The 26,734-nt window shown below is 40.3% G+C and overlaps 1 protein-coding gene across 6 annotated transcripts in view; it reads right to left on the bottom strand.

The window, feature by feature from the left end:
- The window catches only part of LOC133448412 (membrane-associated guanylate kinase, WW and PDZ domain-containing protein 3), a 187,339-nt gene that overhangs the window by 67,182 nt on the left and 93,423 nt on the right, over positions 1–26,734 (bottom strand). For all 6 annotated transcript variants that reach the window (XM_061726908.1, XM_061726907.1, XM_061726910.1 and 3 more), the window contains one exon: positions 667–783. In XM_061726908.1, the coding sequence (XP_061582892.1) occupies positions 667–783 (117 nt within the window). The remainder of the gene's footprint in view (positions 1–666; positions 784–26,734) is intronic.

Raw genomic sequence — 26,734 nt, 5'->3', positions numbered from 1 at the left:
CCTGACTCATCTCTTCTTGTGCAATACAAATGTTGGATATAAAATGTATATAATAAAATGGGCATTTCTATTTAGTATCCCAGAGAGGCTATCATTCATTTCAGTGTTTTGTTTTGGCAGGCCTTAGTGTCAACCTTATTTCTATTTACCACTCCATTACTGATTTCATCAAGGAATAATCAGAGGTGACTGCCCCGCTGAGCAGAGTGTCAGCACAGCAAAGGCGAGCAGTGGCGGCAGAGTTATTTATGGACAGAATATGACTTTGATCACTGTGATGATACGGTGCAGAAGTAAATAAGTTACATTGGCGCTCCTGAGATGTCCTTGACCATGTTGCCATGGTGATACGTATGTGTGTGTGCCTTGACAGAGAGCTGTGAATGACAATGCATGGGTGAAAGAAGTACCTCCATCTTAGTGTTTGTAATGTGCTCACACAGGCCTGAGAAATTGAATGGGAATGCATTAATGCACCTGCGTCTGCGATGGATTTTCAGCTGTGTGATGCTTTTGGAGCATCCAAATTATTTGCATAAAGCGCTTTAGATAAAAGCCAATACATACTGAAAGTGGGTTACACAGTACGGTTTCTGGTTTGCGTTACACTTGCTGATGGTTTTGAGTGCCGTGAATAGGAGCCATACATTTGCTTAGCATACTTACAGGGGATGGTGCGTAGGTAGAGGTTGTCCCGTATAACCTGCTGGAGTTTGTGGTCCAGCGAGCCCTTCTGAAACTGCAGACTGAGGTAGTGGCGCAGGTCTGTGTTTAACACTTTACCTGCAGTGAGGGAGGAAAAGACAGTAAATGTCAGTAAAAATGCATAAAAACTTTGTCAGGGGGTTTAATCTGTCAAAGAGATGCCCTTTGACAAGTATTTCACTTTTCACAGCATTTCTAAAACATAATATAATCTAGATCGCAGTGTAAAGACAAGTTTATATATATATATATATATATATATATATATATATATATATATATATATATATATATATATATATATATATACATATACATACATACACATATACACACACACACATATATACATACACACACACATATTATACACAGGCTACACCAACAGTTGGCTATTTGAAATTTTGTCTTATACATGAGTAGTTTGCAAATCTAAAAAGCTCAACAACCTAGTTGAGCACTTGCTTATTCTTTCAGATTGCTTCACATGAGGTTTTTATAATAGCTTTCTGGATTGACTGAGCACAAACGAATGAAACAATCTCAAAGTCCTTTGGATAAACTCAGAGTGCATGTTGGGAAGAGGTACAGACAATATTGTTATTCTAAAGGTCCCAAACAAATGTATTTGTCTGTGTAATATGACCACCTGTCCTTTCTTGCTGGCATTTTAAATCCTTTTTTTCATTCACCGTTTAATTCCAGCATGATCACTGAGGAGAGTTGTAACCCAGTTGAAAGGTCAAAGGTTAAACAGATTTTTAAGCTTTTATCACTTATATGACATCCACTTCAATCTTCAAAAGGTCTAATATTATGCTTTTCCTGACTTTCAAAAGGTTAAAAATGTACTTAAACTGTAATATATATACCCAGTTTTTAAGCAATCTAGCTGTCATTCTGGAGTTTATGAAGCTGTAATAAAGGTTTTAATACAGCATGTTTACAGCAGGTTTTTTTATTTATTTTTTATTTGACAAAATGGCTTTCTGCTTCATAAGCCAACCATGGATAAAAGACAACCAAGGACCGTTACGTTGCCTGGATTGGTATCACCAGAGCTGGAAGAAGTGTCTGGGATGAGGGAAGTGTGGGCATCTCTGCTAAGACCCCGTGACCCGGTTCCGAATAAGCAGACAAAGATGGATGGATGGACTTTCTGCTTATGCTAGGATATTTGGCATTTGCATACTGGTCCTCTAAACTGAAAGCACAGATCAACTCAGCCCCTGCATCTATCCCCAGTGGGGTTAACACCGCCCTCCCTCTAGACACGATTTATTTCAAAAAGAAACACCCTCCAAGTGTTTCTGTGATGTGTGACTGGCAGCAACATTTCTGATTGGCTTGAAAGGGTAACCAATAACAGTAGATTGAGTGGGTAACCGTGGGAGGAGGAGGACAAACACGGTGCTTACCAGAACATCTAAAATAGAAGATTTAAAGTGCATGATCTACCAGAAACAGAGGCTTGTTATCAAAGTAAAAGGACTCTATTGTGGTGCCTGATTCATATGGATAGGGATCAAATATGCATCATATAGGACCTTTAAATAGAGGTTTCAGAATGAAAAAGGCTACAGTGAGATCTCACACTTGATAAAGTTCTGTGCAGCTGAGTGCGAGTGCATTTCTGATTGTTTTGCTCTTTGTGTGATGCTTACTTAATGAAAAAATAAAAGCATATTGGTCTGAGCTGAATATACTGTGCCGTTGTTTGCCCAACGCAAGACTTCTGAAATCCAAACAAGTGACAGGTGATAGATGTTGTATATATGCCACAAAAACTTTTTACTCCAGATGTGCACTGCCGCAGCCTCAAAAGTTTGGCATTGAAGATTTGCATGACGAAAATTTGAAAAGATTCCCTAGTCGCTCTCAACTCCCAGAAGCTTTTGTAAAAACAGAGGAAGCTCATGCAAAGTTCGAGAGAGGGAGGATTTCAGAATCGTCACATGTGGGGGAAAAAAGTTTTCAGTAAAAGAACATGATGAGGAGTTTGGAAAACAGCTAGAGATCTTCGATGTCTGCCTGCCGTCGGCTTCCACATCTCTTGACGGAAGAGGGAGAGCAGACTTTGAAACAGTTTGACAACAGACAAGTAATCAGTCATTCCACATTTTTCCTCCATCTTCTCTTCATCTGTTTCCTGACTTTGGTCACACAGACCAAACTGTTCAGCAAGACTCTTTTCTGTGAACACCAGCAGGACTAAAGATGAGATCTTGTTACTGTTGAAAGACTGTGGTTATTGAAAGAGAGAGCAGATGTGCTTGATTATGGAGTGAAAGAGAGAAAAGAGCTACGATGAGGTCGGGGTAAATTTCCGCATGCGTTTTCAGTCTCAAACCCATCCTTGTGAGAGAGCAAAACAGACAACTATTATTTTGTGTCGTAAACTTACTCTCCCAAAGTTTGGGCAACACATCAAAATGTCTCTCATGTCCACAGGCCAAGCTGCCATCTGACGCTGTTTTAGGAGCAGCCTTCCCGGTGGGCCTGGCTTCTCGGAATAAAAGGTTGCATGTTGTCTGTCTTCCCCTCCAAAGAGAATTGCATCGCAGCTGTTCTAGCATACAAACACAGAGCGGCCAACCAAAGCTCAAGCTGGAAACTTCATCTCAAACCTGTCCCAGAATATCCTTTTTGTTCCAGTTTAGTTTGGACAAAAAAGGGAATTAAGAGGGAAAGACGGCTGTTCAAACTGTTTGTGCTCCATATACTGTCTGAATGATTACAGCAAAAATAACTTCACATTAATACAATCAGTGTTGCGTTAAAGACAAAGCTCGATGTCAACTTCGCAGTTAAACCTGCAATATGGTTATCCCGATTCTTCTGCATTCCTGTCCTTCAAATTTGACATACTCATTATATTAGGCACATTTGGTATACCTAATAAAGTGGTGAATGTGGCTGATGACTGTAGAAGGTGCAGTCTTCCGTAATGCCGAAATGATGGCAAATAAACATTCTGCTATGGATAAATATTGCATGGACCAGGTTGACATCCAGAAAAGGAATTCTAGGCCTTTCAATGTAATTTCTTCTCATCTAATGACCCAATTACTTTTGGCATCCCTCAAGGCTTTATTTCTTTCCTTGAACATCTCTCTTTGCTGTTATATCAATTATACACACAACTTATTTGTGCACCTCAAATAAAGAGGATTTAATTGGTTCCATGTTATGGTAAATGATTGCAAGGCATTGACTGTTGTTTCCAGTGTCTCCATAGTTACTGATCACATGTGCATGTCAATGATCAAGGTAAAGTCACTTTTTTGTGACTATCCAAGATTATGCTTGTCCAGCTGCTCACTCGCTCACTCTCTTTTCCTCTCCCTCTCTTTAAATTGCATCTGATGTTCACTGTATCTCTGTGAATCAGTTTCATTGTTGCTGATGTGGGAGCTATAAACGACTCGCCATTGTCGCAAGACGACTTACTCCAACACATCTGAGATAAACCTATGGATCTCCATCAGCTTGTCATCAAGGTCTGTTACAAACCCCTTCGTTTGAATCAGATGTAGTGGAGCAGGGAAACCGTCAACACATGCAGGATAGTGGCTCCCAAGGACCAGTAGTGAGGGGCACAGCTATAGTGTGGAGCTCCATGATGCAACCCAGACAGCACACCACACACTAAACATAATACAAGCAGGATGACAGGCACGAGGAAACAACCACAAAAGTGTTGGGAATGTTGCTTTGGATGCAGCCTTAGAGACTTTGTTATTAGGAAATTCCGGTGTTACAGAGTGCTTCTTCTCTATTTACCAAGTCACAGTGAAAGACTGGAAAACCTCTTAAGAGCATTACTTTGCAAATGTCTGCAGAGTTAAGTTTGAGCAGGAGTTGATTTTAAATCTGTTCACCCGTTTTGGCCTAATTCGATGGGTTTTGCAGTTGGTTTGCATAGCTTGTATCAACCTCATTCATCTCTATCTTCCTTAAAGAGGACCTATTATGAAAAACACGTTTTATCTTGCTTTAACATATATAAAGTGGTCTCCCCTCAGCCTGCCAATTCAGAGAAGGAGGAAAGCAACCAAATTCTGCAGTGTCTGTACAGCCCGCCCGGAGGATCCGTCCAGTGTGATGTGGCTTCTACGAGCCGTTCAGATTCTGCTCCCGTCGTTACGTAACCAAAATGCGATTTACATAGGTTGGCCTCCGATGCGTGAAACCACGCCCACAATTAACTCTGCCGGCCGGAGCTTCCGACATTTTTTCCTAGCGGTGTATCGCGTCATTCAGGCAGCCAATCAGCACGGTGCCTCATCATCATAGCCTCCCCGCCCACTCAGAATCCCACATAGATAATGAGGTTAGAGAATGGGATGATAAAGACATGGCTCAGAGGCTGAATTTCTAATTTATTTAGAAAAAAAAAAAATCAAAAGCTTGTTTTTAAGACATTCATGGCCTGTTTAAAATAGGTATTAGATGCCATAATAGGTCCCCTTTAAGATTTTTTGCATCAACTTATTCTATTGCCCATCATTTATACAGATATGTGACAGATATCCTATAATATACATTGTGGGTTTCCTATGACCATACACTGCAGCAGCTTCAGTTGTTTTAGTAATTTTTTTTCTTTCAACTTTGTAACAGAGTAGTACCATACTTCAAATAAAACACCCCTAATACCACACACAAGATGTTTAAAAAAAAAAAAAGGACAACTACAGACCAATGAAACCAAAAAAACTACTCATTTACTGTAACAGAAGTAAATGCTGTTGGTTTCTTTCCACTATAGGAACAGACAGAACTAAGATGTCATTACGACTGCTTGAAATAAACCTCAAATTCATTTTCATTGGTAATTATTTTGTCAGCTCACTTTCTGATGAGGTGCAGTTCAGTTCCATGTTATTGTTTGTTGTAAGGGTTTTTTGTACAAATGAGGGTTTCTGATCGTAAATATATTTGAGATTGGCGAGGCCCAAACACTCTTCAAGGAGATTCTATCACTCTTAAAACTCACACCACAGGCAAATCTGAGAAGATCATTTGCATAATGATCAAGACAATCCGGGATTTACCTAGGATTCTAACAAGCAAAGAACTGGGCCAAAATCGATAGACCAAAATCTGCATCGGCTTTAGTTATCGTCCTGTGGTCTGGTGCAACTGACTCAGGTAAAAAGATAGCTTTACCCCATCTCATCACCCCCACATATACTCATCAAATACAGAATTTCATTTAAAATCCATAAGCCTTTGATTCAAGGCATACCATTGAAAAAAATAACAAATAAATAAAGTCCATAGCCACGTCCAAACAAAAGTTATTGACACTTATAACAGTTTTCATTCCATAGCCCCTGAATGCCTCGTTCACATTTTTTGAGTAGTTATATCCGTAACAAATACAACCACCAATAGGTAGTAGTCTTCAAACGGTACATTTTAATGGTGGAACTACCAGGTGTGAATGTGCTTTACTGTAAAACAGTAGATAAATAAGCTCTGTCACATTACTGGTAATGAAAAGAAACAAAAACCATGCACACAAGGAGCCACATACACACTACTCTGATCCCTTCCATGGCTTCCTGGTCCTGTCAGAGACTGTTAGTGAGACTGCCACATCAGAGGAGTTCCCCTTTCCTCCTCCCCACAGATAACACTCCTATTGTAGCAAGGCTCATTTTTCTGTGACACGATTCAATGGGCTCCATTGTACCCCATCAGCCATCCCCTCAAATGTAGGTTATTTCTCTACAGCAAAGGAGATGAGCATAGTGCAGTGTAAAGTCACTGTGATTTAACAAAAGAAAACTGTAAGAGAGATCATTTGCTCTCATTTTAGTCAATTTTTTGTCTTGTGAAACGATTTTTCTCTCTCATTTCGCAACCTTTGCAATTCCACCCCACCCCCACGCATTTCCCATTACCGTACTGCTGTCATTGTGATGGCTGGGAATTAGATGCAATTTAATCCTTCTCTGTTGTGTCATAGTAGTCTAATGAAATGTATGGGTCCCTTGAAATGCTTTCCACCATGCTCACATTGAATATTGTCTACTGTCCTCTGCTAACGTGTTGTTTTTGCATGCAGTAATGACAGGGGATGTGTCAGACAAGAACAAGGTTACCCACGGGAATCCTTTAGCAACATGTTGCCATTTCATCCTTTAGAATCGACAGCACTCTTCCTCTAATAAAAAGGAGACTCTGAGGGGGGAAAAAAACATAGAGGCTGCACTCTCTCTGCAGTGGTGGAGGCTGTGCCTGGCACCCCCTGGTGAAGTGACAGGCTGTTAACATCTTCCATTACACCAACACCTCACTCGGAAGCCACAAAATGAGAATAACACTCAGTGCGGTTACATGCACATTTAAATCAAGTTAATGGCAACAATCTAGCTAAGGATTAAACTGGAGTTTCACAGAAACCTGAGTATACATGCGTTAGAAGACAATCAATTATTGAGTGAGGTGCGTTCCACTCCGCAACGCTAGGTGGCGCCACACACACTTTCGTGTTCTTCCAGTACAAAAAGTAAACAAGCGCGAAGGAGGACAACAACATACAATAAAATGGACGCTAATTATGCAGTAGCTATGTAAAGTTTGTACATACTAAGCCTGATCAGGTTGCAGGTAAGATGCAGCAAAGTCTCCCTCTTCTTCTTCCGTTACCGTGTTGTTGTGTTGCCATGACTGTTATTATTCCCGCTCCAGCGGCTCGTTACCTCTGGAAGGGGAGTCCCGGGGCAGTCAGTAGCTCGGTTCAGCGTGGGTTGCATATACGTGCAGAAATAACTTGGATTAGGGCCGCATTACCTGGCACTAATCTCAAGAGCTTCGATCTCGATCTCAAGAGCTTCAGTTTGGCCCAACTAAGGTGTATACATGGCTTTTAAAACTTCGATATCGGTCAGATTAAGGCAACAACAATTTCTGTTAGTGCATGTAAACATACTGACTGAAACTCTCTTGCACATGCCATGGATTTGCATTTGCTCCAGCCTTTCAGCACTCTGCCTTATTTCAAATGCTTAATTGTTTTCAAAATTTTCAACAACTTATGCAAAATGGAGATGAAAATGCCTGATTTGTTAAATTCACACAAATCACAGACTGCGTGTTTTGCTTTTGCAGGAGATCTTGGACTCTTTTGCAGCTACTTTTCTGTTTCAAATGTAACAGGAGGAGCATGGCAGCATCTTTGCAAGCAGGGATGCCAAAATCTCCAACCCTTCATTTGAAGTGCAGGGTTGTGCAAAAAAGATTCTTGCTTTCCTCTTTATGTGTCTTTCTCCAAACTCAGTGGAAATTGAGCAAATGCCTGGTTTGTATTGTGACATTTCATTCTGAGGTATTGTCCCTCGGGCATGTGGACGTCCACTGGGAGGTCATTATCGCTGTCGTCTTGACAGTCACTTAATTAACAGTCCTCTGAATGGGGAATATGTCAGGTTTGGAGATGTGCCCTGACACCTTTCTCAGCACACTTGGCCATCATGCAGAGAGGCTAAAAGGAGAAATCCCACAGATTTTGGCCCAAAGACATGATGTTACAGAACGCAAACGTACACTGTGATTGTGCACGCAAAAAGCTGCTGTCTCTGCATCTCGTATTGAGACTGAAATCCCCACTTTCTTTTTCTCTCTAATATATACACATGGGGCTTCCGTACAGTTGTTGCAATTCAACAGGCAGTTTGTTTTGATCAGACGGTTTTACTATGTAATCAAAGGATTGTTTTCTTGCATGCAGGAGGAACAGATCCGTCAGACTTCAATAAAGAAATGTAATTTCAAAATTAGGTGGAAATTCCAAAGAAAAACAAAGCGATCAAGCTTGATTGTGATAAAATATTTAAATAAAGAAATTATGCAAACCAGATGATTTAATTTTGATGAAATCCTGCAGCGATATCGGAAAGGTCAGATGAGTTTGACTATTTTACATAATAAAACATCAGTTAGAAGTAAGAAGTATGACTCATTGCTGCGAAGTGCAAAAGTTTGAGCAGTGTAATGCAGTGCTGTGAAAAGCTATGTGCGTAAAATATGACCTGATTTCCAAAAGGCAAAAGCTAAAGATGAGTTAAAGATGACATGTTGCTTTAATATTTTATGCAGGGCTGCTTTTATCTTACAATTTCAAACTAACACATGAGAAAAAAGGGCTTGGAGGGGAGTTTGGGCAGAACATGGTGACACCCCCTTTGGCAAGTATCACAGCTTGTAAACAGTTGTAGTCTGTTAAGAATCTTTCAGTTCTTCTTTGGAGGATTTTCAGCAGTTTCTTGCAGAAGTTTTCTGTATGTGTGGATGTTTACGCCCTACACACTTTGCTCCCTTGTGGTCTTGTCAGCAAGCTCTCAGTGATCTTCTCAATGGGTTGCGTAAGCTCTACCTCTTGAGGCAGTCCAGTGACCTGAGCTGGGATCAAACGTTTCCATGCCAACACATACTATGTAACAAGATGCAATTGTACTCTGATTAAAATGTCTTTTAAGTACTGGTTGAACATAATCTTGCTTTTTTTGTGAGCTCAATATGAAGACTTGATACCTGTTGAAGCAGCTGAGTGTTGATCTGCTCATGGATTAAACCCTTTCATTAAACTTGTTCATTAAGGCTATTCTTCCCAGAAGATAAAACAGGCGCTTAGATGCAACTTCACATTTGATCTCATTTGGAATTCTGGAATCCGTAAATGGTGAAATTGGCTCCGCGCTCACCAGTGTAATGCCTGCTGCACCCACCTCTGCTACTTAGTTGAGTACCAAATATGGAGGCTGCACATTTGTACACCGCAGTTCTAAGGTGGAAAAGTTCATCCCTATTGTTTAGTAGCTTGGTTCTCATAACTGTCAATTTAGTTAACAATTTGAAAAACACTAGTTGTTTATTTTCATTATTTTAAATCAAGATTAAAGGAAGCAACTACAAAAGGACACATAAGGAAACATTATCCTAAAACATGAGGACTGCTCTGTTTCTAGTTTCCTGCACTCTTGCCAAATTGAGATTTTACCCTGAAGTGTTATACACTTTGAGCTTTTAAATTTATCTTTCTAAAGCACAGCTTCACCATAGTCAAAGAATTTGGATGGATGGCACCAGCTCCTCGATCCTGGCCTGCCTCTCAATTCATAATGTGGTGTATGACAGGCCCCCAAGTTCATTTTTATCAGGCACTCCTGCTCCCCCTCTGGCACCCTGTCAAACAGGGCACCAACACCTGTAACATCTCTGGTTCGGCTCTTTTCATCAGTCTTCTGGACTGACAGCATGCCACCACTCTCTCTCTCTCCACCCGGCTCTAGCCCCGCAGCTTCCCGTGGCCATTTTAAGGGACAAAATTGCCTCGGGGTCCCTTTGAGTGAGAAGTTTACAAAAAGGTCCTCCGCTCAATTTTTCAGACAGCTGTACGTGAGACCGGGATCAAGGGACACAGCGCTGACTCCGCTGAGAGATGCAGAGAGTGGTGTGCCATAAGCCTGGTTTATAATCTCACACCTCACACAGCACCGTCACATGAATTCTCTTCACTTACATAACTGGCATGTGGAGCGTTAGGCTACCACGGCTGGAGGCTTCTGGAACAGAGGAGCGTGATGGGTCACTGTGTGTTGCTGTGTTTTCCAGCCTGTCTGCTCGGCTTGCCGGCTCCAGAGCTATGCAATGTTAAACAAGCAGTGGTCTCACATGCCCAAGCCACTCTCCGCACACTTCATTTCACCTCCTTTTAGCAGCGTGCCCACATAGGGACAGAGGTCTGGCAAAAGCAGCTTAAAGGGATGAACTAAGAGGGGTGTGGGAGGTTCAAGGAGACAAAATGAGGATCCGGCAGGGCGATTAGAATTGTGTTTATGATGCCGACATGACTTCAGCACATTAAAGAAGTTGAGAGAAATGTTCAATTATTTATAAGTGTGTCTTTTGAAGAGAAAAGCCACACAAAGGATGTGAAAGCAGATGAATGTATAATTATTAGCTCACATGTTAGAAACTTTTTGGAGTGAAAATACATTAAAGATACTGGAAATAAGAGTGTAAATGTGTGGTTCCATTCTTAAAAAATGTTAATATTGCAAACAGGGGGAAAAAAAGGCTTGAATCCTGTCCCACCATCTGCAAGAGCCACATGTACAACCTAAGTGAGCATCTCTTTTGACAATACAAACTACACATCTTTCCAAGTATGATCATAGAATTACACTTTTCCAGTCCACCGATCTCAAAAAGTACGAGTGAGACATCTGCCTCCGCTTCAAAGTTAACTAACCATATGTTCTCCTCTTCTCTGCCTGCCTAACCCCCCACTTTCTGTCCATCACTGTGGAAGGGATGAAGGAGTGACCTTCCCTCTGTAGAGTAGAGCCAAGATCAGCTTAACACAGCAGAAATGGAGCGATGATGAATTGAGGTGCTTGAATTAACAGCGCCGCTGTGATAATACGGAGGGACAGATGTCCTGGAGAGATTTTCCCGCGACCAAGAGACAGGAGGTCGGAACATGTGTCGCTCTGTTTACGGTATTCTTGCATCTTTTTGTCTTTGAAATCTTCCGACTCGATCGCTATCCTTTGTGCTTCCTCATTTTGTCCTCCCCATTGCACATTTCTTCTGCTCTCTTTAATGAGCATGAGTGCACACGGCTGTTGTATCATTAATTCTGTCTGTGTAGGCAGAGACAGCAGGAGAAGGAACTCACAGACAGGGACATTCAAACACACAGACATCGCATCCCATGTGGCTTGCTTAACATCTGGCTCAGACAACGTACTTTTATTAGGACCTCACATTTAGAAACTTCTTTTTATTATATCTGCTCAAATGAAGTTTGCGATACCCTGAACTATGTTTGCTAAATACCAACATCAGTATACCGCTGCTGATATTTAAGAGGAAAATGTACTTCTTTCACCACACATGTGGCATTAATTGCCATTTAACAAACAGCACAGTTCACACTGATGGAAATTACTTTTCTTCACTAATCAAAGTAAAAACATGTCTTTTGTCTCAGATAAAATGCAGGTATTAGGGCTGTTCGATTTTGCCCAAAAATAAAATCTCGATTTTTTTCTCTCAAAATCCGATTTTTGATTACGATTACGATTATTTTGTGAATTGACAAAAGGCAAAGAAATGATTTCAAATATGCTGTTTTTTTATTGAACATTTGCCCCATTGGGCTTTAAGTGCAAACGTTGCTCTTATTAAACCAAAAATGAATGAATAAAGTGCAAAACTCTGTAAAATAAGTTGAAAAAAAGTTTTAAAAAATATAATAAAATATAAAGTTTTATCTCTGAAAAAAAAAATCAGCAAATCAGCACTTGCAAACATACAGTAAGTTATATTTCCAATTAAATAAAACAAGACATTTTCTAATTAAACTAAACTGGATCTTTGCATGCTAAATAATAATCAACCCATGAAGGAAAAAAAAAAAAAGTGAAAAATCGATTTTACGATTTTCACGTTTTAACATCGTTCTAATTACATAATCGCGATTACGATTTAAAATCGATTAATCGAACAGCCCTAGCAGGTATGAAATTAGAGATGATCCAATAACTGTGAACCAATTCTTAAAACCAACCGATCGTTCAGATGGTTTCACTTGATAAGAACCACTTTACATTACATATCTACACAGAGGTACACCTGTGGATGTATTTTCTCATCTACATTCATACTTACAAGTCCACAATGGCCTTATTTTAATCATACTATGCACCATAATCCACTATTTGTAGTGCCTAAAACTCACTCCCTGGTTGTGAGGCTTAAATCCAGACAAACGATGACTGAACCAGAGAGTGAAAATGAAAGAAACCAGCAAGATGTGACAAAAGTAGCTGTCCCAGGATGGTTTTCAACTGGGGTCTTATGTTAGGAAGTCATTTGACCATTTTGTCCCTCCGATCACGTGTTCAAACTTGGATCACAGAATGAAACAAATAAACTTAAAAAGTTGTTGAGTTTCTTCAGAAGCAAAAACAAGTTAAACCTTCAAATGTGATCTTCATAAATGTTCATGTTCACTGTGATGAATGTTTTAACAATTTTATTGAACGCTTTGTCAGTTGTCGGTGTAATGGACAACTGTGCAACTTCAACTTTACCCCTTTTTGCTTCTTTCTATTGACTGTGACACTGGGTGCAAGAAAATACTCCTGATGTAATGTCTTTGATGGACATGTTTGATCAATGAACTTCAGTAGCTTTTTTCCTCCTGTCAAAACTCTGCATGTCTTGTACTTCATATGGTGATTTGATTTCTGAATAAATCTTGGCAAACTGAAATCTGACAGCCTTTTTATGCCTCTTTTCATCCCATTCTGTCTTGTCCCCTGTGCATCCTCTCTGCTGCAAGCCTCTCAGCCTGGAAATCACTGGTGGAACCGCTGAGCATTTCTTATTTACTCCCACTTTTCTTTATTTACCTGGGTCACATCACATCCATCTACATCTGGCACTGGTGCACACAAACACTAATTCTGCAACAGTGAGAAGAGTTTTAAGGTTACCCCTAAAAGACAAGTGTGACTCAAATGGGCAACATCTTTCTGCGCATGTGAGACGGTTGGTTTGATCCCAAGTTTGCTGTCAAATCCTGCCTCCATAAAAGTGAACTCTTGTTATTTTATTTATTTTTATGTGGTGCAACAATCCAGGCGTATTGTATAATTGAAGACGGGAGAAAACTGGTAAGAAAGGGAACGTAGACAGGCAGACAGTGAGAAACATGAGACAAAAGCCTGGCTTCTGATCTCCCAGCGCCATTTTTAACTGCTTTAAACCTGACAGCACAATCCCTTTTGCATCACACCGAATCAGCATAAACACAAGCAGCTTGCAAAGTGTGCTGAGAGGTACGGCGGCAGGCGTTAAACAGAGAGTCAAAACTGCTTTACAAACTCTGTGCATTTTGCTTCTCTTGAATACACCAAGCAATCCAGTTTTCATCTTTAATGAGAGTACAATGAGGAACAAAAAGGAAAATAAGCTGAGTCATCCTCGACCTAAGACGTCTGTTGAGTGCCAAAATTCTGCAGCTTTTCCATTAATCAACCACGAGGGTGTGATGAAATAAAAATGGGTTATATCAGTCTTTCCCCTCCCTCAACTGCAACAGAAGGGAGTCAACAATGTGTTTGTTAACACGTGCCGCTGTGGCACAGAGGAAGGGATTCAAGGGAATCTCTGGCACATCGTCTGTGAGGCATTTCAGTGACTGACAGATTGACATCGGAGGATAATAATATTATTAATTGAATAACAAGCGCAGACACACAGGCAAAGATAAGCCAGGAAAATAAGCATAATTGTTGCTGTGGTGATGACATGTGCTAGCCTAGCTGTTTTCAGACAGCAGCTGCTCCGCCAGATTTTGCACAGAAAAAAAGCGAACAAGAGCTAGGCTGTGTGTGAGCCAGGAGACAGACACACACACACACACACACACACACACACACACACACACGAGACAGGGAGAGTGAGCCTGTGAGAGTGACAGTGCCCTCAGCTCCTCTATTCTGCCCAAAATTTTAGAGTGCTGTCGTTAAAAGTTATTTCTCAAAGTCTGTCATGATATATAGACTCAACAAAAGGTGCAGCTAACTGCCTAATTCTTCTCTCCAGGCAAAGACTCTGATTGTATTCTTCTTCTTATCGTCACAACTTCTTGTGGAAGAAGAAGGTCGTCATTTCCACGGAGTCCTATTGCAATGGCAGTCTATTGCCTTCAGTATCATGCATTTTATTGTTGAGTGAGCTAAGAGCATCCTGGGGGTAGCGGGGCCTCTTTGGAAAGTGCATTGTGTAAAGAAAAGCCACATAGGTATGTTTTGCCTCCCACACACTCACACATGCACATACATACATGTGTGCATGACTCCAGCCCCCCTGGTGTGATGTTAGGAAGCTTTTCTGATGCAACACATACATCAGGAATTCACATAACAAGTGTTTTTGACCTGTTTTCATTGCAGGGTGTCAAACGCTGCCATATTGTCAGGACCCCTTTGTGTCTTTGACAACAGTATCCTCAGGCAGAAGCGTTGGATGCAACAGCCGCTGAATGACATGCTAATTAAGTCTTTTTTCTTTTCTCGGTTTACTTACATAATGATGCATTATAACAGTTAATCTGCATGTACACTGAAAACTGACACTAACACCAATGAATCCTAGCATATGGAGAGAAACAAATGTATCAACTGGTTTACACAGGTCTCAGAGATGTCAATCAACTATAGAGAAGTGAAAATAAATCAGAGCCATTAGTTAGAACCAGTGTGTCAGCAAAAAGATGTTTTGTTGTTTTTCTTTACATTCATTTGATCAGAAATCATTAATAAGTGAGAAGAGAGAAAAGAGAGTTGGATTGATTTTTTTTTTTTCAATTGTCTACAGTGCTGCTGAAAACTAATGGCGTTGCTAAATGCTGCATTCAAGCAGAAAATTTGCTCTCCCGCAGTGAAAAACATCTTACTGAAAGCACATAATTCACGTTTCTTTGCTGTGGACATGACTGCTGTGTGGCAGTTTCAGCTGGTGTGATTAACCATCATAATTCCTTGTGAAGTTATAGAAGATAAAGTAAAACTAATAATAGATAAAAAAAGAAATAGATAAACAAATAGATAAACAAATGGATGGATGGATGGATAAATGAAGAAATTAATCACTTGATTAACTTTATTGTATCTCATAATACGAAGTTAAGCGATCAATTCCACTGTTTATCGTGCCAAAACTGTTCTTGGCTCTTGTGGAGATAAAGTTAGTTTGGCGACTGCATCATTAACTTCTCTTTTTCTTGGCTGCACACGTTTTCTGACTCAGTTGGTATTTTACTGCACTTCACACATCTCCACCTATTAATATGTCTATATACACAAAAACATTATACATACATACACACATATATATATATATATATATATATATATATATATATATATATATATATATATATATATATATATATATATATATATATATATAGTGAAATTGACAACATAATCCACACTTTATATCACACTTGCTGCAGTAGCGGTTAATGACCTTAATATTTACCAAACAGAGAGATTCGGGTGTCTTTCTTTTTCCAGGTTCTGAATCTGATTACGGCTCCAACAAGTATGGAAGGATTTTTTTTTCTTTACAAAACGATGAAAACGTAGTGGTTGATCAAGTGTTTATATGTCAAAAACCTGTCTCCGATGGGCAACCTGGGTTGTTCATGAGCCATTATCTATGCACGTTGGAGAGCCTCCAGGAAATCAACCACTCAAAAAAAACCAACTGAACCAATCCACTTGTGTTCAGGAAGAGCCTCCCTTTGTGATTCTCAGGCTTCCTTGTTCTGAAATAATTCCTGGCTTGGGAATTTTGCAGAGTGCAAAGCTGCTCTAGAGGTGCCAGATATTAAAATGAGATGGCTGAAACCTGAGCGTGATATGGCCTCTTTAAGCAAGCACATCTTAAACAGTCCAACTATATGAACATGTGTACAGTTTAATGCTCTGAAGCTGGCTGTAGACGGCAAATACAGCGTTGCCTCCCAGTGCTGCCCAGGGACCATTGAGGTGATACGTTTATGATGAGATATCCAAAGGATAATGATGGCAATATTCAATAATTCCTCTGGCTCACTGCACACTGACTCGGTCACAGAGCAGAATCTTAATCTCTAGCTATAATCCGGCTGACTGAGAGGCCCTAAAAAGCCATTTATAACAATGCTGCTAATGAAAAAAACGCACAAAGCACATCCCCATAGTGTTTATGAAAGGATACCCAGATTAGATCAGCTGTGACACTGAAAATATCTGAAGAATGATAACGCTACACCCTGACCTTCTTTCTTCAACTTACTACCTGCCAAGATTCTTGTATATTTATGCAGAGAATATAAAATGCATTATGTTGTGTTTACAGTATGGGGAAATTTCTCATTTTTTAACATTTATTTTATGTGTCAGACTTGAAATACTGTTTTCCTTTTCTTTTTGTCATCAGTCTGTAAGCAATATACTCCAAAAAAGTAGTTGTTTAAAGCATCTTTAGCAGAAATAACAGCGTCACATTTTATTGCAAAACTCATTTGACTTTATAGTTAATGTTTCTTGAGTTGTTCTTAATAAATGTTTTTCTAAATTTCGTCGAAATGGTTTTATTGTAAGAAAAAATATATCTGCCGACGTGAGAATAAAACATTTTTTGACTAGAGTTCTTAAAACTAGCAAAATAGCCAAAAACGATCTTCTACTTTTCAAATGTTTTACTTTTTTAGAAGTTGTTTTTTGCAGCGTAAACATCAGAATCAACTTAATTCTTCAGGTTTGTGCAAACAAATGAGCAATTAGATTTGGTAGACTTTGTCTCTCACGGCCCAATAAAAAATGAAACAAAAATCGTGTGTCTTCAGAAATTATTTTACTGGTTCAGACACAGACTCTGGCTGAGACACGCCGATCTTTTCCCCAAACCACTTCTGGGATTTTGAGGAATGTTCTGATTGTTTTTTTGTTGGAATCACTCAAGATTGATCCGTATTGTGCCGCATCGTGCTTCTCCCCAACCCACCACAGGGGAAAAAAACAAGATTGATACAGGGTGAAGTCACGGGAATTATTCCGAAGAATTAAACTTAAGTATTGATGGAGTGTTGTTCTGTTCTTGCTCTTCTCCACATGCACTACTGGGAACCTGAGTCCATTTTGGAGGGGGGGTTATCCGATCAGAGGAATAGAGACATTCACAGCCCAAGCAGTCTGTCAGAGGTATTTTTAGTGAGCAACAGCATCACCTCCATAGAGGGTTTAGTGGCGGATTCTGCTGCCATTAACTGTAGCATTTCTTCAATCTCCAAAAAATGGACTTGTGATAATTTCATATAATGAATCACGACTTGTTGCTTAACTGGTCGACCCTCTCCTGAGGCCAGTTTGGCCAGGCAACCAGCTCAATGAAGTCTGAAGGGCTTACTTGTATAAAAATGACTCTACCATGGTGTAGTAATTGTGTGTGGATTGATGATGAAAAACAAAGCAATTGCTAAAAAAAAAAAAATAAAAGCTTAGAAAAACTTCAAAATGCACGATATACCACGAGAAGAAAAAGTTTGACCACTTACACCATGAATAATTGAACAGAGTGTTGGCACCTGGCTGGGATGTTCACAGGCGGTCGAGAAGCGACAGAGAAATTTAATCACAGTTGAAAAACTGCGCATGCTGATTGGACTGTGAGGGCGAGCTTGTGGATCTGCAGTCTGGGGTTAATTGCTCACCTCAATCATGAGGGTTTATTGGCTGCAACCACTGTTGGAAGCTGGGGAGACTGCAAAAAAAAAAAAGTACCAAAAACTCCTGCAAACACAATGTGCTGCATTCCTAATTGGCTGAGGCAGAAGGATTTGGAGGGATTGCAGGATTTAGGTGCTGAGGGATAGAGACTCGGTTGGTGGCTGTATGGAAAACAGTTTCTGTGAACCAAAAAGCCGTCACACAGATGGGACCACAAGACACCTTCCTGTCCTCCAGTCAGAATGATGCCGCTGCTTGCACAGCCTAATATATAGATTTGTTTTTCTTTCTTTCCTGTAAAGATCCATGTATGGATGGCTTTTAACATTAAATACGCTGCACAGAAATACGCTTTTGTTTAAGAACCAGGCCCCAGAGTAAAAATGTCCATCTACAGTTTTATAATTCATATAACCTGAAAATTTCTCCCAACGTGATCTTTAGCCTGCGACACCCATCACAAACATGTACCTGATGAATCGTCAAACAAGTGTTCATCTGCAGACAGGACGGGAGGAGTACAGTCCATACCAGTCCATAAACTGCTAAATAAATAATACTAACTAAAATGCTTATTGAATTACTATTTTTGGCGCATCATGAGTTTGAATACTTCTACAAAAATAATAAAAGATACACTCACAATTTTGTGATTTTTGTATAATGGCCAACAGTGAACTGTCAATTAATATTCTTGGAGGCATTATTTCTGCTGTGTGTGCCTCATATTACCAGATATGTTTCTGTACTGCGGTTGTACAATAACATAACGTGCAGTACATAAACACAGAGTCGTGTTCATGCTTGTGCTACACATTCTGGGTATGACTTTCAAGTTATGTGACAAGGGGAAGGCCTCAGGGGAATATCACTGAGTGCCCCAAGAGGTGACAAGGGGGTGAAGGACAGAAAAGTTTTAGTGGACAGAGAAGGAAAGTCTACTGCAGAGAACTAGCAATATCCCTCAGTTGCATTTTGACACTTGGTAGGCCAGAAGTCAATGTAGACAAGCATGTGGGGTGGGCTTTGACATGTCTCTGCCTTAGAGAAAAGTTAGCTTTCATACTCCCCCTCGGCCCTGACAGACCATGAGTCAGTACAGCCTGGAGTTGAATGGAAGTGGAAATAACACATGAGAAGCGAAGGAGAGGAGAAGCAGTTAGCGAGGGTTGGGGATGTTGACAGTTCCCATGACAATCTAGTGAGAATCTGGCTCAGGTGTGTGCTGTGACCTGTTCATAATCTCACATAGATTGTTTGCAACACAGGGGGGAAGGGAGCTGTACTTAAGCGCCAGCAGCTTGGATGATAATTACCATGTTATCAAGCCTAGATATCCTAACAAGCTCAGAAATTATGTTCTTTTGCAGTGTGTCAATCTCATTTAGAAACAGCAGTTAATTGTGAAGAACAAGCCATGTATTTTAATAACCTCGCAAAAACCAGTGGCTCTGCTAAAGAGCCGATTTTCTTTCTCTTTCACTTTTGCACGTCTCACCTTCAAAAGCATGAACACCCAGTGCAGTCTGAATCGCTTCTCCGTGGTTGACAGTGAAATCTGCAACGGAGGCTTTGATTCAAAAGATGGACAACCTCAGGTACGTGAGTAGAGTTGAAAGCGGAGACAGGAAGGAAAAAAAATGAGGCTGCCTCTCTCTTGCGGTCAAATTATGGGACTGTAAAATCATGGTTTGCAGACCTGAGGACTCAAACCTGAAAGGCATTTCAGGCAGGATGTCTGCTGAGCAAGTGGATCATGATGTAACGTGATGAATCTCCAGAGACACGGAGTACGGATGTACAGACGGAATCCTGCACTGCAGCAAAGATGCATGAAAAACAAGGTGCACCCACATACGCCTGCAAAATACGTCTTTATTTGGAGGCTTATGAATACACCATTGTAATTTGATGTTAACATCACCATATTCCATCCAATATGTATTTGAATAAAGGAATATGAAAAAAAAATGATATTGCTATACATGTATAAAAAACATGTGTAGACCACATGAATATGTTAAAAACAGGAATATGCTAAATATTCAAACATATGTCTTCAATGTTTTGCTTTGGATCGCTATTGGCCGTTACCTAGGCAACACTCCAACTTATACTGTACAAAGTGAATTAAATTCAGCCACAATAACAACCATAATGAACATTAAGGCCTGTTATATTTTATTCCTTCCATTTAGTCAAATGTACCTATTCAAACACAAATGTTTGCAAACTTGCAAAGCTCAAGGTCAGCAAGAAAGGGAAGTAGACTTTCCTTACACTGAAACTTTTGCTCTTCTGCTTAGCAACATCACCCTGAAACACTTTTATAATGGCCATCAAACTCATCAAACAAAGGATGAGCAGCTGCCAAGCCCCGAGCATTTTTTGACCAATTAGAGCAGACTGGACGTTGGAGGGCGGCAATGTTTTTTTTCCACACACTGAATCAACTTCCTGAGTTCTTAATGGAAACATTAAGAGAGTTTTTTAAGTTAAAACACCATGGAAAGGTAGTACAACGAATCCCTCTTTTCACTGGTGTTATGGGGGTAGAGTGAAATTTGGTATCTATCTTCAAATTTCAACCACACATACATCTGGGCACAAATTACACACAAAATCCATTGAAGGATGTTATTGCCATATGAGAGAGCATCCGTAGCCTGAAAACTCGCTCCAGCACTCACCAAACAAGCTCACACGACACAACAAACTCTTATTTGAAATACTCTTATTCCTCTTTCATGCACTTTAATCACAAACAGTTGTTACTGATTTGTCTTGTTGACACAATCTTGTCAATGATTTGGCCTTAGTTGTTAACACACTGTCCTGCAGATACATTGCCAGTCGGTTGTTCAAAATCAGGTTGTAATTCTTTCATCACATATTGGGTCAACAACGTCTGCATATACGTGCTGCTAAGATGGTGGAAATGGAGATAAAGATGCGTCCGCATGTTGCTTCTCTGAGCAGGAACAGTGAGAAACCAATTCTTTCAATTATTCTACTCACTTGATAACATTTTTCAAACCTAATCAGTCCAAACAAACAGAATACGTTTATAGGTTGATAGTGACTTTAGGCATCCAAATATGTGATTTGAAGCAAAGAAAAAGTGAATACCTTTCTAATTCAACTCACTGGAGTAAAACTAAAGCATTTTGTGCATATTTGAACATTATATTTGCAGAATGAAGCTCTGAACATGTGAAATTCTCCAATACTACTATTTGATTGATTGCCAACACCTGTGTTCAATCGATGCTCCACCTGAACAGTATCTATAGTGGAGGGGGGGGGGGGGGGGGGGGGGGGGGGGGGGGGGGGGGGGGCGCAACCCCACCACCTGAGAGACCAGAGGCCGACAAGGAAGAACCCAGAACCCAGGCCACCAGCAACCCCACAGAGGTCGAGAAGAGGGCGGGAGGAAACCCACTGCCAGCGAGGCCCGCCCCCCCCTCAGTGGTGACCGAGGGAATCCCCGGGCGGGGCCCCCACGACCACAGGAAGAGGCAGCCAGGGAACCCACGGCGGTGGACCGGGACCCAGGCAAACCCGAAACTACCCGGCACGGGCCAGACATGCGGCCAAGAGGCCCACACCCCCCAGGCCAACGACCCCCACCCGGCGAGAGGCCAGCCTGCCCGGACAGAGAATGAGCCGCCCCGGCAAACCGACGCGGGCAGGTGCACCCGCCCCTATGAAAGCGGGCCCCCCAGGACCAAAGGAGCGTCCGCCGCGCGGGCAGCAGGGGGGACCGGAGACGGGCCCGGAGAGAGGAAACCCCCCAACAAGGCGACACCCGCACGGGCCCAACAACGGAGGGCCCCAGACCCAGGCATACCCATCCATCCATCCATCCATCCATCCATCCATCCATCCATCCATCCATCCATCCATCCATTCATTCATTCATTCATTCATTCATTCATTCATTCATTCATTCATTCATTCATTCATTCATTCATTCATTCATTCATTCATTCATCCATCCATCCATCCATCCATCCATCCATTTTCTATAATAATTGAGATCAGAAGAGAGACTGAGTTATCTATTTTGGACATTAACCTGTAGAGTTTCGATAACAATTTTGGGGTGTTTAGATTAAATAACTATTATCTTAGCAGGAAGTTGCAGATCCAGTTGGTTGAGTTTATATTTTTTATTTATTATGGACTTAAGTTGTTGGTATTCTAAACATTTGTTACTGCTAATTCCATGTTGAACAGTGAGTGTATTAGAAGGTACAAAATGTCCACTTATGATTACATGTTGTAGATACTGTATTCCTTGGTCTCTCCATTGAGTAAAGTTCACCATCTTTTTACCATTTTTCAGGATGTCTGGGTTGTTCCAGATGGGTGTGCGGTCACATGGAAAAAGTGAGACTTTGGCTATTTTAAAGAAGTCCCACCAGGCTGTCAGAGTTGAGCTAATATTAATGCTTTTAAAACATTTATGATGTTTAATGTTTTGACTAATGAATGGTAAATCTGAGATTTCCAGATGCAAAAAACTTGGTCTGAATCCAGCCATTGACTATCTAGGGAGTGATTTTTACACCATTTTAAGATATACTGCAATTGATTAACTAAGAAATAATACTGGAAGTTAGGTAAGTCTAAGCCTCCACATTATTTGGATTTTTGTAATATCTATAATCTAAACCGTGGTGTTTTATTCTTCCACAATAATTTTGACACATATGAGTCCAGTGACTTAAACCAAGAGGAATGGGGTGTGAATGGTATCATTGAAAAAACATAATTTATTTTTGGTAAGAGCATCATTTTGATGGTGACAATTCTCCCCATGAGTGAAATGGGAAGAGTTCCATCTGGTAAGATCATCTTCTATTTTTCTTAAAAGCTGAACATAATTTAGTTTTATTAACTCTGACAGCCTAGGGGAGATGTTTATGCCTAGATATCTAATGTTTCCTGATTGTAATTTAGTAGTGGCTGTATTCCCGAAATTGCAGTTAATGCACAAAAAAAGCCATGGACCTTTTTGCCAGAGGCTAACTTCAGTTTCTAAGTACTGTATGATTTTGATGTTTAGTCTTTGAAGTCACTTCACCTCTACATGAAATAATCTTTTTGTATTTTTAGGCTACTTGTGTTTCAGGTTTTATGACTGCATAAGCCTAAACGAGGGTATATACATGCAAGATCAGTATGTAGGGTAAAATACAAGTTTTCTTGTCAGGTTTTTTTTTTTTTAAAACAACCTGGAAGACATTCAAATAAGGTACAGGTTAAACAACTGGTACTAACACCTGTGCAACAGGATTCTCAAGCTCACCTGATGTCACATAGAGGTTTAAAACCTGGTTAAATTCTAAATCTGAGCTATGCAAGTGATAGTGCAATTGGCCCTACATCTCTAGATACCTTCAGTAAGTGTTTACAATTGCATCTCCGGCACAAACACACACAGTGTACGCAGACACTTTCCTTGTACTTTGCTACAGACAAATAAATCCTCCCTCCCATTTCACTCTAAACCTTGGACCTTTCCATTAATCAGAGTCAGACAAGTGCCTGACACCCAAGATGATCATAGACCTAATCCCCATACTCATGTGGGGTAAAGCTACCAATTGTTGGTATAAAGTAATTGCTCTGTATAATAATTATCCTCTATAAACACAGCTCCTGCACGCCGCCATGAAAGAACCAGTTGTAATTATTTCCTTTTGAAAGGGATTTTTTCATTGGCTTCAATGAGGCCACTTAGTGAATGGTTACTCTTAAGGTTTTGCCATTGTGTAATGAGGGGCTATTCTTGTTAAATGGAGCCTCAGCAGGTTTTGCTTTGAAATGACGGCACTGGTTTGAAAGAAATAGAGATGGACGGATGGCTGTAGGCAAGCAAGTGGAAAGTTTATTGCTATCTCAAGGTTACATTGTATCCTATTCACCTGTGAAGCTTCATTGACCACATTGCTCTTCATGGGCAATAAACAACAAAGTAACAATTGCCTGTTGGCTACAAGTGCACACATAAACACACACACACCTGCATTTACACAGGTGTGCACAATAATTCTTCACTCTAATGTGTTTTGCAGTAAATCTCTGCATTGGAAGCATTATGCATGCTGACACCTCTATATAAATTATGAAAGCACAGACGAAATCAGACATTAGTCTCTGTCTAGCTCGAACAAAAGCACACGTGGCCTCCTTCAAGCAATTCAATGGTGAATTATAAATTTAGGTTGAATTAAGCTGTCAAACATTCTGCATCACGCTGAAAACTGCAAGAGATTCTCTTTGTGCAAAGAATAACTTTGCCAACACTATCCCGACAACTCGGCCACACACTTTTTTGCAGTGCATCAGCAATGAACGCACCCCACATCCTACCTCTTCATGCACCCTCCCCACTCAGTTAGGGCTGAATAATGCTGTTTGACGACAGTTATTTATCACCACCAATATCCACAAGGAAAAACCATAAGGAGGGTTTGGAGGACAATGATTAATTTAATCAAGTGTGAGTGAACTTTCTCCAGAAATCATGCTGCTCCGACAGATAATCCGCTTTCCTTGCAACGTTTCCAACAGGATTAGCCCTCAGGGGAAGTCTGGATATGTTGTAAAGGGGAGAAAGAGAGGATGCGAGAGAGATGGAGAAAAAAAATGATGCAGAAAAGAAAACAGAACGAGAGAGATGTAAAGGGCAAGTCGGAAAATGAGATGACGAGGGATGGAGGATGATAGGGTAGATAAAAAATAATTTGGAGATATATAGACGGGGAAAAGTGAATGGGTGCAATTCTTCAATCTGTGCTAAAAGAAATACATGAAACATTTACCAAATGAGTACTTTGCATTAGCGAAAGGGCACAAATACTTCTTCTGTTTGTTTGTTTGCTTTCTTTTGCCCACACAAGCTAGGGAATAAAAAAATCATGATACAGTATATATACAGTATATATATATATATATATATATACATACACACACACACACACACACACACACACACACACACACACACACACACACACACACACACACACACACACACACACACACACACCCACACACACGTGTGTGTGTGTGTAATATGTTTACTATATACTATTACTATTATGTGTATTGCAAGACAATCATTCGATTTTCCTGACCAAGTGCTTTTTAAAGTCTAAGCTAAACTAAATAAACACTGAATGGAAGCAAACATAAACAGGGACTCACACACAGAGTTAATAGAGTACGGCGTTTTTTGTTTTGTTTAATTTCTGCTAATTAATTTTTTTTTCCTGTCCACTGTTGCCTTGCTCACGATTGGAGATTTCAGAGTGAAGATCCACTTCAATCTGTGAGGTTCCTTAGGTGCCATGATTTGAATTGAAATAGAATTGGTCTGAGGTGACTTGTACAAGTCACTTTTTTATTTTATCTATTTTTTTGGTTTGATTGCAAAATGTGCAAAGTGCACTGAGATGAATTTTGTTGTGAATGCCCTTGCACAAAGAAAGTGAACAACATAAAAAAAATTGAAGGGGAGACAACTTCAGAAAGTCAAGATATCTTTTGTGGATGATGAATTTTCAATGTCTTGAGCTTGCAGAAGAAAAAACTGACTGGATAAACCAAATAACTGAGTAAATAGATGAATAAATTATAAACCCATGCTGACTTTAGAAAGTACAGCTGTGAGTTCAAAATGCTGATACTTTGAAAATGTTGGTTTTTCAACACAGAATATGGTGCACGGCCCAGAATGTGTGTGAAAAGAGATGTGAAATGAACCCATGCTGTTAAATACGAGTACAGAATCATCGGTAGTAACCAAATATCCCTCAGTGTTCTTCTGGGCTAATTATCCTCCAGGAAGAAAAAAAAAAAAAGTATAAAGCCGCATAAATCAGAATTGTGGATTAAGGCTGAAAATACTATAGTGTCAGATGCAGCTGGTGCAAAGCAAGATGGCGTTACTACTCACAATAAAAACTATGGGATTCTGAACATTTCTGAATTGCACTGCAATCCCAAGAGTCTGTCAAAGCTCACGCTACGCAGTGAAGTCTGTCTCTCGCCCGATAATTCAACTTCCAATTTAAAATCTACGTTGTGCCAAGCTTGAGGTTACAACTGCCAAAGGGGCAGCGCTGAGCCGCACTGAAAGCTGTAGCCTTTGATTAAGCTCCTTTCTTCCAAGCCTAATGCCCTGGCCTTGAATTATTCACCAAGTTGGTGGAGAGGGGTTGTGCATGCTACAAGCTTGCTAAGTGTGTTAAGCTAAAAAACATAATGCAATAAAGATCATCCATGCATAATAGTTTGGAGATCAGGGCTGGCCGCTCTGTCACAGGAAGGCAGAATTAGAGAGAGGGGATCAGGGATGCAGCTGATGTTGCCAAATTGCTACCCCTCCAAAGCCAGGGGAGTCTCTGGCCACGAACCTTCTTCTTTTTTCTGTTTCATCCATCCAGCAGCTTTTGCGCCGCTTTTTTTTTTTTCAATTTCATGGGATGTGACAAATGCGAGACGTCACAACACAAAAATTGTTAAAGTCAACAAAGGTCACGTTGGAGTGAGTGCAGCAAAAGAGAGGATTACATTCAGGATTTTTGGGAGAGGGGGGTGTTAATTATTTGGCAGCCTTAAACAGGAGCCTAATAATTAATTCTAATACACTAGGATAATAATCTCAGTGTCAAATGATTGCATGTGGCGTATTGTATAATCAACACCAC

The sequence above is a fragment of the Cololabis saira genome, chromosome 8, assembly GCF_033807715.1.
Source record: "Cololabis saira isolate AMF1-May2022 chromosome 8, fColSai1.1, whole genome shotgun sequence".
In the NCBI taxonomy this organism is placed as follows: Eukaryota; Metazoa; Chordata; class Actinopteri; order Beloniformes; family Belonidae; genus Cololabis; species Cololabis saira.
This window is presented reverse-complemented; position numbering and strand designations above follow the sequence as displayed.